This window comes from Epinephelus fuscoguttatus, linkage group LG16 (genome assembly GCF_011397635.1).
Source record: "Epinephelus fuscoguttatus linkage group LG16, E.fuscoguttatus.final_Chr_v1".
Taxonomy (NCBI): Eukaryota; Metazoa; Chordata; class Actinopteri; order Perciformes; family Serranidae; genus Epinephelus; species Epinephelus fuscoguttatus.
In genome coordinates this window covers 15,525,776-15,538,931 of record NC_064767.1, presented here as the reverse complement: position 1 = coordinate 15,538,931, position 13,156 = coordinate 15,525,776, and the positions used below count along the sequence as shown (strand labels likewise).

General features: G+C 42.7%; 1 protein-coding gene across 1 annotated transcript in view; it reads right to left on the bottom strand.

Annotated features, from left to right (window-relative positions):
• The window catches only part of LOC125903071 (protein bicaudal C homolog 1-like), an 88,277-nt gene that overhangs the window by 33,590 nt on the left and 41,531 nt on the right, over positions 1-13,156 (bottom strand). The window contains exons 3-5 of the mRNA XM_049599728.1: positions 11,708-11,777; positions 4,506-4,585; positions 2,490-2,648 (exon numbers count right to left, since the gene is read on the bottom strand). Of these exons, the coding sequence (XP_049455685.1) occupies positions 2,490-2,648; positions 4,506-4,585; positions 11,708-11,777 (309 nt within the window). The remainder of the gene's footprint in view (positions 1-2,489; positions 2,649-4,505; positions 4,586-11,707; positions 11,778-13,156) is intronic.

Here is a 13,156-nt window from a genome sequence, read left to right as displayed (position 1 = left end):
ACCAACAGTACCTTTTTTCAGAACTTAATTTTCTCTGTAATAACAAAAAATTGAGTTTTTGAACAAGCTGCAGTGGTGACTTAGAGGACTAAAACACAATTCTGTTCCTCTGCTCTTTTCTAATCAAATACAGCTAATCTTCTGTCTCTGTCTGCCTGATTATGTCTCTGCTTGTCTAGCAGTGATTCTAGGCTATTACAAAAGTAATATAAAAAAGAAAATAGACAAGACACTGAAATTTTTGTGGCAAATCGGCACTGAAGCAATAGTTTTGGCTTGTTGGGAAGCCAGCGGCCGTGGAGCTCCGTGGGTGGCCTCCCAAAGCACCCGCCCCCGATCTGAAGGTGAACCTGGCAGTACCACGGCTGGCTTCCAGGCTTCAGTACACTTTGCAGGACTATCGCCTCTCCTCTAAACCCAGTATTCTCACCAAGTCGCACTGTCAGGTAGGGCTGCCCCCTAATAGTCGACCAGAAAGGTCATTGGTCAGCAAAATTTCATTGGTCATTAGTTGCAGAAAAACAAAAATAACAACCCTGAAACTATTCGGAGCAGCGCCTTGTCAAAATAAATCAAAACCTATATGACTGGACCATGTGGGAATTTAATTTGAAAGGACAGTTACAGGAAGTGGCCACGCTCAGCAGTCAGACAGGAGTCATGGTAATTTCCAGGGCTGGTACCTGCGGTTATTCCACAGGCTAGTTAATAACATGTCGGGCAGGAAATCCAAAGTGTGGGATCATTTTGAGAAGGTGAAGGATGAACCCAAGGTGATATGTAAACTCATCTTCATTGGTCGACTACAAACATGACGTATCATGTGAAACATGTCAGTAGCTACATGCCCATTAGCCCACAGCGTCATTAACAGGCGGCTCGCTCAGTGTGTGACGTGCACTTGTAGATAAAATATAGGCCTATATTAATGAAGGTTCATTAGTACGGTTTGTATTTCTCTGTAATGTAGCACAGTGTTAACAATGTTACTGACACTATTCTTTCTCACACCTTCAACTCAAACCATTGTGTTGCCCCGCCCAAAATATATCATTTAATAATTAAATTAATATCCTAAACATGCAGGCGACTAGTCGACTAACGGCTCTAAATGAAGAAATTTTTGGGGGGCAGTTTTTCCCTCAGGAACCGACAATTGGCGCAGATGGATTTAACGTAGGCAACTTATGACCATTGTGGAGCAAATAAAAACCTGTTTTTGGGAGCCGTCAATAAAAAAAGAAAAGAAAAGGAAAAGAAAATCAAAAATAAAGCCGGTCAATCTGGTTCGTAGGCTGCACCGTGGCATAAACAGTTGTTTATCTCTATGAATCAGCGCTGTGATAGTCTGGCGACCGGTCCAGGGTGTACCCCGCCTCTCACCCAGTGTCAGCTGGGCTTGGGTTAAGAGGATAAGCGGTTTCACAAAAATCTTCTCTGGTTCCACATGAACAAAAGACGCACGTACAATACTTATATATACACACACACACAAATATGTGCGGCAGCGTAGTGCTGTGAGCAGCAATTATATCTTTAAAAATGAAAGCCATTGTTCAGCTTCATGTTAGCAAACATCTGCCCTGCTGAAGTGTGCTGGAGCAATTTCCTGACTCCTACCAGCTCCAGTGAGAATGAAAGGAAAGTAGCCACCTCATTGATTTTCACGGTTATCTATATTTGCTTATCAACACCACTGCACTCCAACATGCTCTGTGGCTCAAAGGCTCTGCTGCCGTCAATAAGCTTTTGAACCCAGGAGAAGAGACAGCTTAAGGGGCCTAAAGAGGAGCCTCTTGCTACTTTCAGCCTGGACTTGCATCATCAGACTGAAGGGGTGGAACAGTTCAAGATACAGAGCACTGACAAGCTTAATGATCTACACACTGTTGGTATACCTTACTATGCAAAATCCACAATGATAAGGTTGACATCATTAAAGTAGATCTTAAAAAATAAATGAACTTGTCAGGTGCACTGTGGAGCACCTGGCAGAGATAGAAATCTGATGCCATGCCTGGCAGCGTGCTCTGCTGAACTCCTCATACTACACTTTAATGGTAATTACAGCAGGATCCTACTGCTCTTCTATAGCGAGGCCAGCCAAAACACACCAGCTTCCTCTGGGCTGGCCAATCAAAACAGCCAGCTGAACCAACTCTCTGCAACCTGTCTGGCCTGAGACCCCGTGACAGTTAATAAATGGGCTGGAGGGCTGCGTGCATGAATCAAAAAAACATTTAGAAACAACTTAAGCTACTACGGAAGGACATTAATTGAGGAGGGGTGACAGTAGTAAACACTCAGGGCGGCAATACACTTCCACTCTAAGCATCAATCATGCAATGTTGTGTTTCAAGAGATTAAAGCAAAATACTTGATGAGGCGAACTCTTTGATGGGCTGGCAGTAAACAGCCCACTCCACCCATCTATCTCCCATGCCTCGGTGAGACTTCACAGTGTAAATCTGTGTTGTAGCCGCACAAACCTGGTTGCTTTTTTCTGCCTGGTTGTTCCTGTTAGAGTCAGGGAAATGGATGTGGCACCCCGTCTCTTCCATCACCCTCTTGATGTTGTTGCCACCTTTGCCAATGACGTGGGAGTGCTCTGTGTGGGAGACGTCCATCTTCAGAGTTACCCTGTTACTCTAATGAGCAGAAAAGAGAAGGCTGCAGTGAGACAAGGATTGATAAGGCTTGAAATAGCTCAGTGAGTGGAGCATGGTGCAAAGAAAAAAGTGCATGTTATTATACATGTATTTAAACTTAAAAGGTCCAGTTTGTAGGATCAAAGGCATGTACTGGCAGAAATGAAATATAACAAGTATGTTTTCTTTAGTGTATAATCGCCTGAAAATAAAACTGTTCTTGTAAATTTGGAATGAGCCGTTTACATCTACATACAGAGTGGGTCCCTGTCCATGAAGTCCACCATGTTGCACCGCCATGTTTCCACAGTAGCCCAGAACGGACAAATCAAACACTGGCTCTAGACAAGGACAATCGTGTTTTTGGGTCTGCCACCATAGTTAGCAGCCCCTCTGTGATATGCGTGTTGGAAAAACTCTGATTTTTCAATGTAAAACTGCTTTATTCAGTGTTTTTACTGGTTGTAATCACTGAGTATGTTTGTTTTGGAGAGAAAGAGACCTCTGTGGATAATTCAGCTCCCATGTAAAAACCTTCTGAATCTCCTGGATCTTAAGTTATCAGAGAAGAAGTTGAGCAAACGTCAGCAGGTGCTGTGCTAGTGGCCCATCTCTGACATGCCAAACAGCATTGGAGAAACAGTGATCTGTAATGTGAAACTGTTTTATTCAGTGTTTTTATGGGTTTTAATCACCTGGTCTGTTCGTTAGAAAGAGGAAGAGACGTCTGCCAATAATTCCGCTCCTGGTAAAAACCTTCTGAACAATGGACACTGAAGGAAGTCTAACTGGGAGTTTCAACTGGTTGCAATCTGCAGTCCTAATTGCTGGATGCTAATAAATCCTACACCAGGACTCTTCAACAACAAATTCAACTGGGCCGGGTTTTAAAACCAGGAAGTGTCAGAAGCAGATTTAAAAAATGATTTTTCAGCTTTTGGTAATGACAAATTTTAAACAAACCCAAATTAATGTAGTAAAAAAGGCAATGTTTATCGTTTGGCAGAATGTCTGACCAAGTATGAAACTTTATAAAGTAAATTTCATGCGTTTCATCCATTGCAAGTTGCACTGTGAAAAACATTAGAGCTGCTGGTGTCCCTGAGGCTCGACATTGTATCATCTCCACAGACAGCTTATAAAACTTACTTTCTGTCATCACTGATTAAATCAAATGTGTCTGACATTTTAAAGTGTATACACAAACAACAAGGAGGACCAAGACACACTGCGCCCTCTAGTTCCCTCTCATTATAAACGCATATCACTGAAAGGCCAGCGCAGCATCTGTCCCCTTTCCTCCATCCTTCATGAGACGCCAACATTTCAATTTCCTCTCTTTTAAACACTTTCACATGCTGCAGTCATTTCGAAAATGAGCACCAAAATATGCAGAACATTAAAAGAATTGAATCATATTATAAAATAACTGTGTCTGCCAGACTAAAACTGCCTTTTCGTGACAAAACCATATGAGATGCTATAAACTAAGCCAGTCGTGTGCTGCTCTTTTGTTTGTGTGTGGCTGCTCAGAGTGCATGGATGACTGCCTGCCCCCAGGGGGTGCTACAGTGCAGTCGCCCAGGTAAGGTGATTTCTTGTGTTGCCATGGCAACGAAAGCCTGCATGCACACACTCTGCAAAATCCACAGCGGGGCTCGGGATGCGAGTATCTGGAGAGATTAGTGCCAAGTTGTACCACACTGCTGTGTGCAATCTGTCACTGTGAGCAGTGGGAGAGGCGATGGTGAAATACACTGGGCCCGACTGAACGCCAGGAGAAAGGCGAGAAAGAGGAGAGAATTACACACATACATATGAAGTCTATCTTCACTGTGATAAAGATGTTTACTGTACCTTTGTGTCAAGGACGGACATGATTCTGTCTTTGGCTTCCCTCACATTCTCCCTCTTCCCGCACACCTTGATGTGTGGATCTGCAGGGTGTGAAAGCAAAGAGACATTAAAAGTGAGAGTGATGTGTGTGTTCAGTATGTGTGTGAGTGTCAGCGCTGATAAAAAGGGGAGAGGTACAATGTGAGAGTGCAACATAAGTTGAATCCATTTAACTAAACATGACAAAGCAGTCTGGATGTGTCAACAAATTAGAGCGCGTCAGAGGAAAGCTCCGCAACAGTAATTGCTTCTTTGATATCTGCCGTGTCTCATTTAAGTCGGCAAGCAACCACACCGTGCTGGGGAGGAGGACGGGTGCAGCTCTGTGGAATCACATTCAGACAATCTATCAGTCAGCGGAGGAACTCTACGGATTGTTCAGCTGCCATTTAGCCTCGGCAGAAAAGACAGACAGTCATGTGATGCTTATCGCCTCATTTTCCTGAACCTCAATCTGTCATTCAGTCGCTGCAAAAACACAGTCACTAATTTTTCAGTGTCTTTCATTGTTGGACATGACTCAGCATGTCTATATGTGCTCTGTTATCAGCTGTCGCACACAGAATCAATGCTGTCTCCTCGAGAAGTGACAAATTACCACCCTGCAACAGAGACTGCCACATCCTAAAATTCCTGTGTACATACACTCAGTGGGCACGCAGACGATCGAGCAAGTAAAAGTCCTAATAGCTTGAGTAAACTCTGCTTCCAGAGACCTCGTCAGCCTCTAAATACTTCACTTAAATAACCAAACACTGCATACAAAGACCATTCAAAGCTTGTGTCTATTTAAGCCTACATCTGGCTCTGTCGCATGCCGGACCCCTGGAGAACGCCAATGTGAAAACACATGAACACACACAGAGAATCCAAATGTGCACACGCATGTGCTACATATCCATGGCCCATTGCCCCTGTGTTAACTGTACTGAGCAGCAGGAAGTCGACTAAGCCTCGTTCCAGGAATACCCCTCCCTGAACACACACTTACAGCAGCTCAGATTTACAGTATAGCCTTCAGACACGACTCGCTGGCGCAGATTTACTGTTGCAAGTCGCCGGGACCTCAGAGAACCCTACGATTGTGTGTTTAGACTTTCAAAGAGCTTGGGAGTGAAAAATCCTAAACAGTGCAGGAGCGGGAAAACCAAGAAAAAGACGAGGGAAGTTCCCAATACACAGAATGCTTTTGATGATGAATAACTCATAGGATCCAAACCAAGACGCTCTCCGCAGAGATTCAAAATACAAAGAAGGCACATGATCTCAGTCCTTTTAGAGAGCAGCAGAACATCAGCTGGCTAGAATGTATAATTCTGTTTTTCAGAAGTATCTGAGGGAGGTTCGGCCCTCTGTTTAATGGCCACTAGAAACTACTGGGATCACAGAGTGCCAGTAAACAAGCACTGGTCTTGTTAGAGTGTCGGAGGGGTCAGGCAAGCTCAACGCGTACTACAAGAGATGCTAGATCACATTGGAGAGTAATTTGAGGGGCAGGAACTAAACAAAACCCAAGCTGCAGTCTGAGACAGGAAAACAAAACCAAGGCAAACAAAGGGAAAGGAGCAGAAAGAGCGGTCAGAGACCTAGCACAGTCTCAGCACTGGTTCCAGGAAATTTTCCCATCATACAGCTGTTGCTGTGAACAATAGAAATCCCTCCACTTCCTCCTGTGGCACCCACTGTGACCATTAGAGGGAGTATGGCTCTTCCAGTGTCTAACCTGCACAGCACATCTGGCAAACATTAGCCGGCCTAAACGAGTGTTGCAGTCGTGATGTAGAACACCCCCACATTTCTGAAATGGAGTGTGCTGTATGTTCTTTTTTTTTTTTTTTTAAATTTTTTTTGATGATTGATTGTGGAATAAAAAATGAACACCTTAAGTCTTAATTTGGCACACACAACAGCTGGAAAAGCAAACAAAAACAAGGGCAGACTTGCAGCTGCTCAAAGTGAATGTTTGCAGTCGCATAGATTTTTCTTTTTTACAGAGTTCCACTTGACAGAGAAGAAACCTTTTGACCCAGAGCTCCGTGCTGGCGAAGCTAAAGCATTTTTCCAGCTGAGGACTACATTCGAAAATACCACGCAAATGAAGGGAATTAAGTCCTGTTGGCTTTGCCTTTCTCATGCAAAACATCTGCGGAAATGTTGAAACAGACAACTGGCAAGAAGGAGTAGTATTAAGATATTTATCACGTACAAAAAGAAATCTTAATCAGAGTTTTAGGAATGAAAACATGTCACAACCTGTCTTGTGCAAGAGTGATACGGCTCCTTGCTATATTAAATCACCAACAGTGTGCTGATGATGGCTTGCCCCAGAGGGTAACGACCGGCCTTATCACACTTAAGCAGGTGGCAGGGACAGCTAGCTGCAGGAGATGAATGAAATAGAGGAGCTGGCATTTTGATGGAGTGTGGCTCTGTATGGGGAGAGGTTACAAACATACAAATCCCCCCTCACATCTGCCGCTATCCTGCGGAGTGTAACCGATTCCAGACTTCACATGAAAGACAACACTGATGCAAAATTCCAGGAAAACGAGGCAAAGTAACGCTCCTAAAGAGTATGATTATAGATTAGGATAAATCTGAATAATCTGGGAACCAAAACAAACACATCATCAGCTACTTTAAGGACAGAGCAAGTGAGTTTTGTGTTTGTCATTCAATGGAAGGGACAAAAGAAATGCAGATCAGTTACATGCACACTAATATTCCACTATTATTATGACAATATTCTGAATTTTATGCAGGTCATGTGAACAGCATATTCTGTTTAGATATTCTGAATCAGGCCTTTGTCAAAATGTTGCATTTTTGGATGAAGATATGTGGGATATGCCAGTATTATTCAGGTTTTAGGAGCATTCTTTACACATGTATACAGCACATTCTGAATATGCGTCTCAATTAGGGATTGTTAACCCTAGTTTGCGACACACAGCCCCTTGTCTGTTTACAGTCACCTCTACGTTGTCATGGATGTGTTGTACACAAATCACTTGCCAACACTTAGCAAGGCTGTGAGGCAGAGGTGCGTGCCCAAAAGAAAAGCCCACATTTCTGGTCGGCATTAGCAACACACAGACTTTTAAACATTAAGAGAGACTTGGATATCAACAGGTACTGATACCAATGAACTCTGCTACAGGTAGGAAACTTGGAAAAATCCTATCTTGATGCAAAGAAGCATGAAGGCACAAGCGGCTCCAGCTGTTCCACTTTTCCATATCTTTGTGTGATAAACGACACGTTAGGGTACATTAATCAAAGTATGCACAGCTGCATGTGAACGTGAGCACAGGTGGAATATTCATTTTCATTAGCCGTGTAAACAGCTTAGTAGGAATACTGTGTTTTTCGGAATATGGGCAAAAACTGGAATATTTTGTAGAATTTGCAGGAAAGCCCAATCAGTCTTTTTTCAGCATTGGCAGTATAAAAACAAAATCAGGGAGTGCCTACTATTATTTATACAGAATGTGCCCTTTTCGGGGCAATGGGGGGCGTGAACAAGTAACAAAACATGTAGCTCAGCATGTGACGTAAACAGTGACGTGGGAGGGAAACTGTCAGTCGTTCGGCGATTCTCTCATAAGTCAGCCCGTCCTTCATCGTCCCTATCATCTGACAGTTAATGGCCTCTTCGTTTGCGAGAGCAAGGAGGGCGCACAATTCCTTGTCTTCTCAGTTGCTCATCTTTACAGTGTCTGTCAGGTTTGTGTTTCCCTCTTGCTACTAGCTGCTTGCTAATTCCTGCTATCAGCTGTTTCCTGTTTATCCACTGCCAGTGGCTCGCACGTGCAGCGTCATCAACAGCTCCTCCAGTTGCGGAAGGCCTCCTTGGTCTGTTTAAACTAAAAGGGTTCCGCCAATATGACTACCCTACGAGGCGGAAAATTGGGCACCTCGGATCAACTCGCCGATTCGGCTCTGTGTGTCTAAACGCTCGCAGCTTGCCGGCAAAACGGCCCAACATTCGCCGAAAATCTGGCAGTGTAAAATGGGCTAATATGTGGAATGTTTGATGCTCAGTTTCTGCACCCCTACGTTCACCTTTGAGGGTACCCCACCTACTGTATAAAGGGGTGTCTCCTGCCATAATTTAGCACTGTTAAGCTGTTTATATTTCATTTTATGCTGACATAATCTTATGTTGCTTAATTTGTGTAGGGGCTGGAGTTTGTGTGGTTGTGTGTGACGGAGGATTTTGTTTTTTCCACTTGTTGTCAGGAGAGGAACAAACGGAGATGGCCTCAGAAGATATCCACAATCTGGGCCACTTTATATCTACACAGACATCACTGGAGTCAACCAGTTACACATGTAAACATAGTCAGTGTCTCCAGTAATTTTCCATATAGCTTCTGTGAGGTTTAAACCACCATGCCCTCCATCTTTAAGCCTGTTGAGTCTGTAAGAAGTAGAATATTGTCTATTTAGCCATCGTGTCCTTTCCTTACCCTCCCATGAGCCCAGGTTGTTAAAACACACTGTCAGTTTCTCTTCTCCCACAAATGCATTCGCTCATGAGATAGTGATTAGCCAACATTCTTCCCCTCTGCTCCTCTCACTTTATGCAACACCAGGGAAAAATTCAACAGCCTCCAAGTCATGGGTCAAAATTCTAAATATTGGTATACAGAACATCATTCCCAGGTGGTGTTGCAGGCAGGTTTTGTGAATGAACTAATACTCGGGATGAATGGATGGCTGTGTGTGAATGGATTGCCAGGGCTTACGGTTGATTAAGTATCGAGAGGGAAAAAATGTTAAAGATTCTGATGTAACCCCTGTCAACTATTTGCTGTACAGAGTGAGTGAGGAAGTTACATAATGTCATTGGATTCCACATCTGGCTTGAAGACGCACACTGGTAATTCTCCTGGGGACAACAAAGCGGGCATAGCTACACCTACTCCTCAAACCCCGCCTCACTCCCTCTCCCGGAAGAGCTTTAAATAACCGTGATAATGTTTTATTAGTACCAGAGTGCGAGAACAACTCAGCCAATAAATGAGTGGGCTTCAATATAAGCAACTCCCACCCCTCCGTCCTCCACAGCAAGATCACAAATTCCTGAGTGCAGATGAAGTTCCTGGCATGTGATCTTTTCAAAATTGTCAGTAAACTTTAATAATGAACACTGGTGCAGTCTTGAAATACTTTCCTCTTGTTTGTCTTAGTCCAATGACTTTCCTGAGAACAAATTTCTTGACTCATAATCATTAACCTATGTTAGGGGGGAAGCTTACACAACTATGGTGTTACTGAACATTCATCAAGTAACACATTAAGAGTGGTTGTTAGTTTTGTTGCTACACATCGAAGGAATTACTTGTGAGATTTCCATTTCTATTACATACAATGAAAGGCATTTATATAGTACATTTAAAGCCAAGGTGAAATGAAAAATGGCTTTTTAAATATTTTAGATCACATCCTGTTATTTTGTGCACCTATTTTACAACATACGCAAATACGACTACTATTACTATCATGCACAAACAGGACCTATACATGCATTAAATGGGGGGATGTTGGGGCGAAGGGGCTGCCCATGAACAGGCGCCCCAAGCAGCTGGGGTTTGGTGCCTTGCTGAATGGTACCTCGGCAGTGCCCAGGAGGCAAACTGGCACTTCTCCTCTTCATATTTGGTCCAGACAGGGACTTGAACCAAACACCCTGCAGTTCTCAACCCAAGTCCCTATAAACTGAGCTACTGCCGCCCCAATAATAATACTACTACAACTCCCAAATTTCTTCGTACCCTTATATTGAAATACAATCACATGATCTTCCACTACAACAAATTATGATCTATGCTTACATAAGCAAGTAACAACCAATTTCAAGCAATAATATCATGACATCCACCCATGAATCAATTGGCAACTCTTAGCTGCACAGAGCTAATTCTAGCTAGTAACGGCATGGTACATCAGTGTGTCTTAGTTTTCCCAAAATGCCAGGGCCATGGGCTAGAATGTATTCACTTTGAGGAAAGTGTGACAGCTTCAAATTATTTAAGGTTCTTGTGGGTGGAGTGCTTCAGCAATGAGTGGTACATGGATTATACCATGTGCTTCATCCCTCTCTTCTTTTGATAGTATTACACTGTCGGCATTACACCATTATGACCTCACTGTTATAACATGTTCACTTTTAACCTTTTCTTTTCATTTTTAAAACAATGTGGCTAAGATCTAATGCCTTCATTAATTCATCTAATCCAGGGGTAGGCAACCTGCAGTTCCCTGTGGCTTTGACATAAAATTATATTCTAACATTTCAATTTTCATTTGTCATTGTTGTAGGCCTAAAGAAATTATTGCTTTCTACGATTGTAAAAATGTGTAGTCTTTAAATCGAATTAAAAAAATGTTTTACTGTTTTATCAACTAAAATGTGCGTCATACATCTACGACCTGGAGCTTTTTCTTCTAAATTGAGCTTCAGTAGCGGTGTCTAGCCTGGAGTCTCTCTAGCGAGGCTAGCTATCCAAAAAAGTAAAAGCCTTGGAGGAAAATAGAGGATTTAATAATGCGTGGACAGATTCATTTGCTTTCACCTCCAACACTGCAAAGTCAGAGTACTAAATAATAATAAACATCCCTCAGTAGAGTTGGCCAATAATGGCTCTTTTAATAGTAAAGGTTGCCGACCTCTGATCTAATCCATTCAGTCATTCATCTCTCCCCTCATCCTCCTCCTATCTAACTGTGAGTGAGCTGTATGTGGAGTCACTGGCTGGCACTGAGTCTTTTGTAGCGCCACCAAAATCAAAACCCACCCACTTTTTAATGGTCCAATCAAATGCAAATGATTTGATTTAAATCACTCTTGTAACTGTGCAAAATATTCTGTTTCACTTGGAAATACCACACAGTACAGAAGCTAAAGACTCTAACTTCCATTTCCCTGGGGTTTTAAGGAAAGTCCAAGTCAAACATATGCCTGAGCTGATGGACTTTGATGCATGACAAGCTAAGTCCTTATTTGAAATCAGATTCATAAATTTTGTAGGTCCATCAATCATTCAACAAACACTCAAGTCACACAAGGCAAAAGCAGTGGAAGCAGTGCACACTGAACATAAGAATAATCTCAATATGGGTTTACTATGAGAAAAAAGGAAAAGAAAAACAGTCACCTTTTTTGGACTTGGCTCCGATTTTTAGTTTGGACGGCCAGGCTATCTGCGTTTGGGTCTCATCCATGATCTGGAACAGAGAGAAGGACGGTTGACATTAGTTTATCATGGATATTAGTGTTGGCAAATACTATGTGTTGGCAGACAAATACAAACAAAATCAATGTTGATTCTTTAATCATGGAAATCATGATTATTAAGTTTTGTAGCAGCTGAGCAAATGCTTTCATTACTCTGCAGAAGTTGGCAGAAGAATAACAAGTTATCAGCCTGTATTTTTACATTGATCATAATTATTTTTAATGGACCTGCACTTGCATAGCTCCTTTCCAGTCTCCTGACCACTACTTCATCCATTCACCCACACATTGGTGGCCGAGGCTACCATACAGGGGGCCATCTCATGCGGACTGAAGGAGGTGTGTGAGCCAGGTCTCTACCTCTGAGCCACAGCTGCCCTGCATTTTATACTTTAATATCAGCATTGGTCACAAAAGCCCAGTATCCATTGAGGTGAACTCAGTATTTGTATATTCAGCCTTTGTTGAATATTTTCAGTGTATTAATGTGGCTTTGGCTTAGCTGGAAGTGTGGACAACTCATCACTGCTTCTCCTGTACTAGCCAACATTCATTTTGTATACTTTAGTGAACGTGTAAGACAGGTATTAGCATGCAGTGGTTACTAAAAGGAGCCTTGGATGATAAAACGTGGAGCAGAAATTGCCAAATAAAAGAAAAACACCTTTAAGTTATGGACCACTGCGAGCCCAGTTTAAACATGTCTGATGATATAAGTTTATATGACGTTTCAAGACATTGCTTTGTTTCTGCTCAACACCCAAATTCTCTCACCCTAACACCACCAAAAAAAGGAGGAAAAATATTGAGTATACTTGGCTTTGGTGCATGTGAAAAATGCCAACAACAATGGATGTGAGAGCTCTTTGACAAGTCTAGTCATCGTAACAAGGAGCATATGCATCAATGTGAAAAAAAAAAACACAAACTGCAGGCGGCTAAAAGAGAGAAGAAAAAAAGTAAGGAGCTGGTCGAGACACCGTCAGCGTTCCCATCAGAAGAAATCTACTACCCAACCTCCTGCTCCTCTTTTCAGCCAGGAAGAAGCTCACCTTGCTTGGCTTCCTGGCTACAAATCCCCAAACAAATCCCTTGAGAACAGCCTGCCATGAGGAGCGCTTGATGTTAGTGGGGGGAAAAAACAAGGGAAAAAACCTGTCAAACCTTCCAAAAAATGAGAAGCTGACATGCTCTCTCCTAATGGCTCTGTCCTCCATGTGCACTATCCTTGTTTTCACAAAGGTCCTGCGGTCTTTCTGTTTGTTTTAATACTTTCCAGGGGTTTGTGTTTTTGGGGTGGAGGTGATATGAATTTCTGAAAAGTTCTCAAAGCTTCGGCCATGTGACGAAGCACCCGAGGACTGCTTCA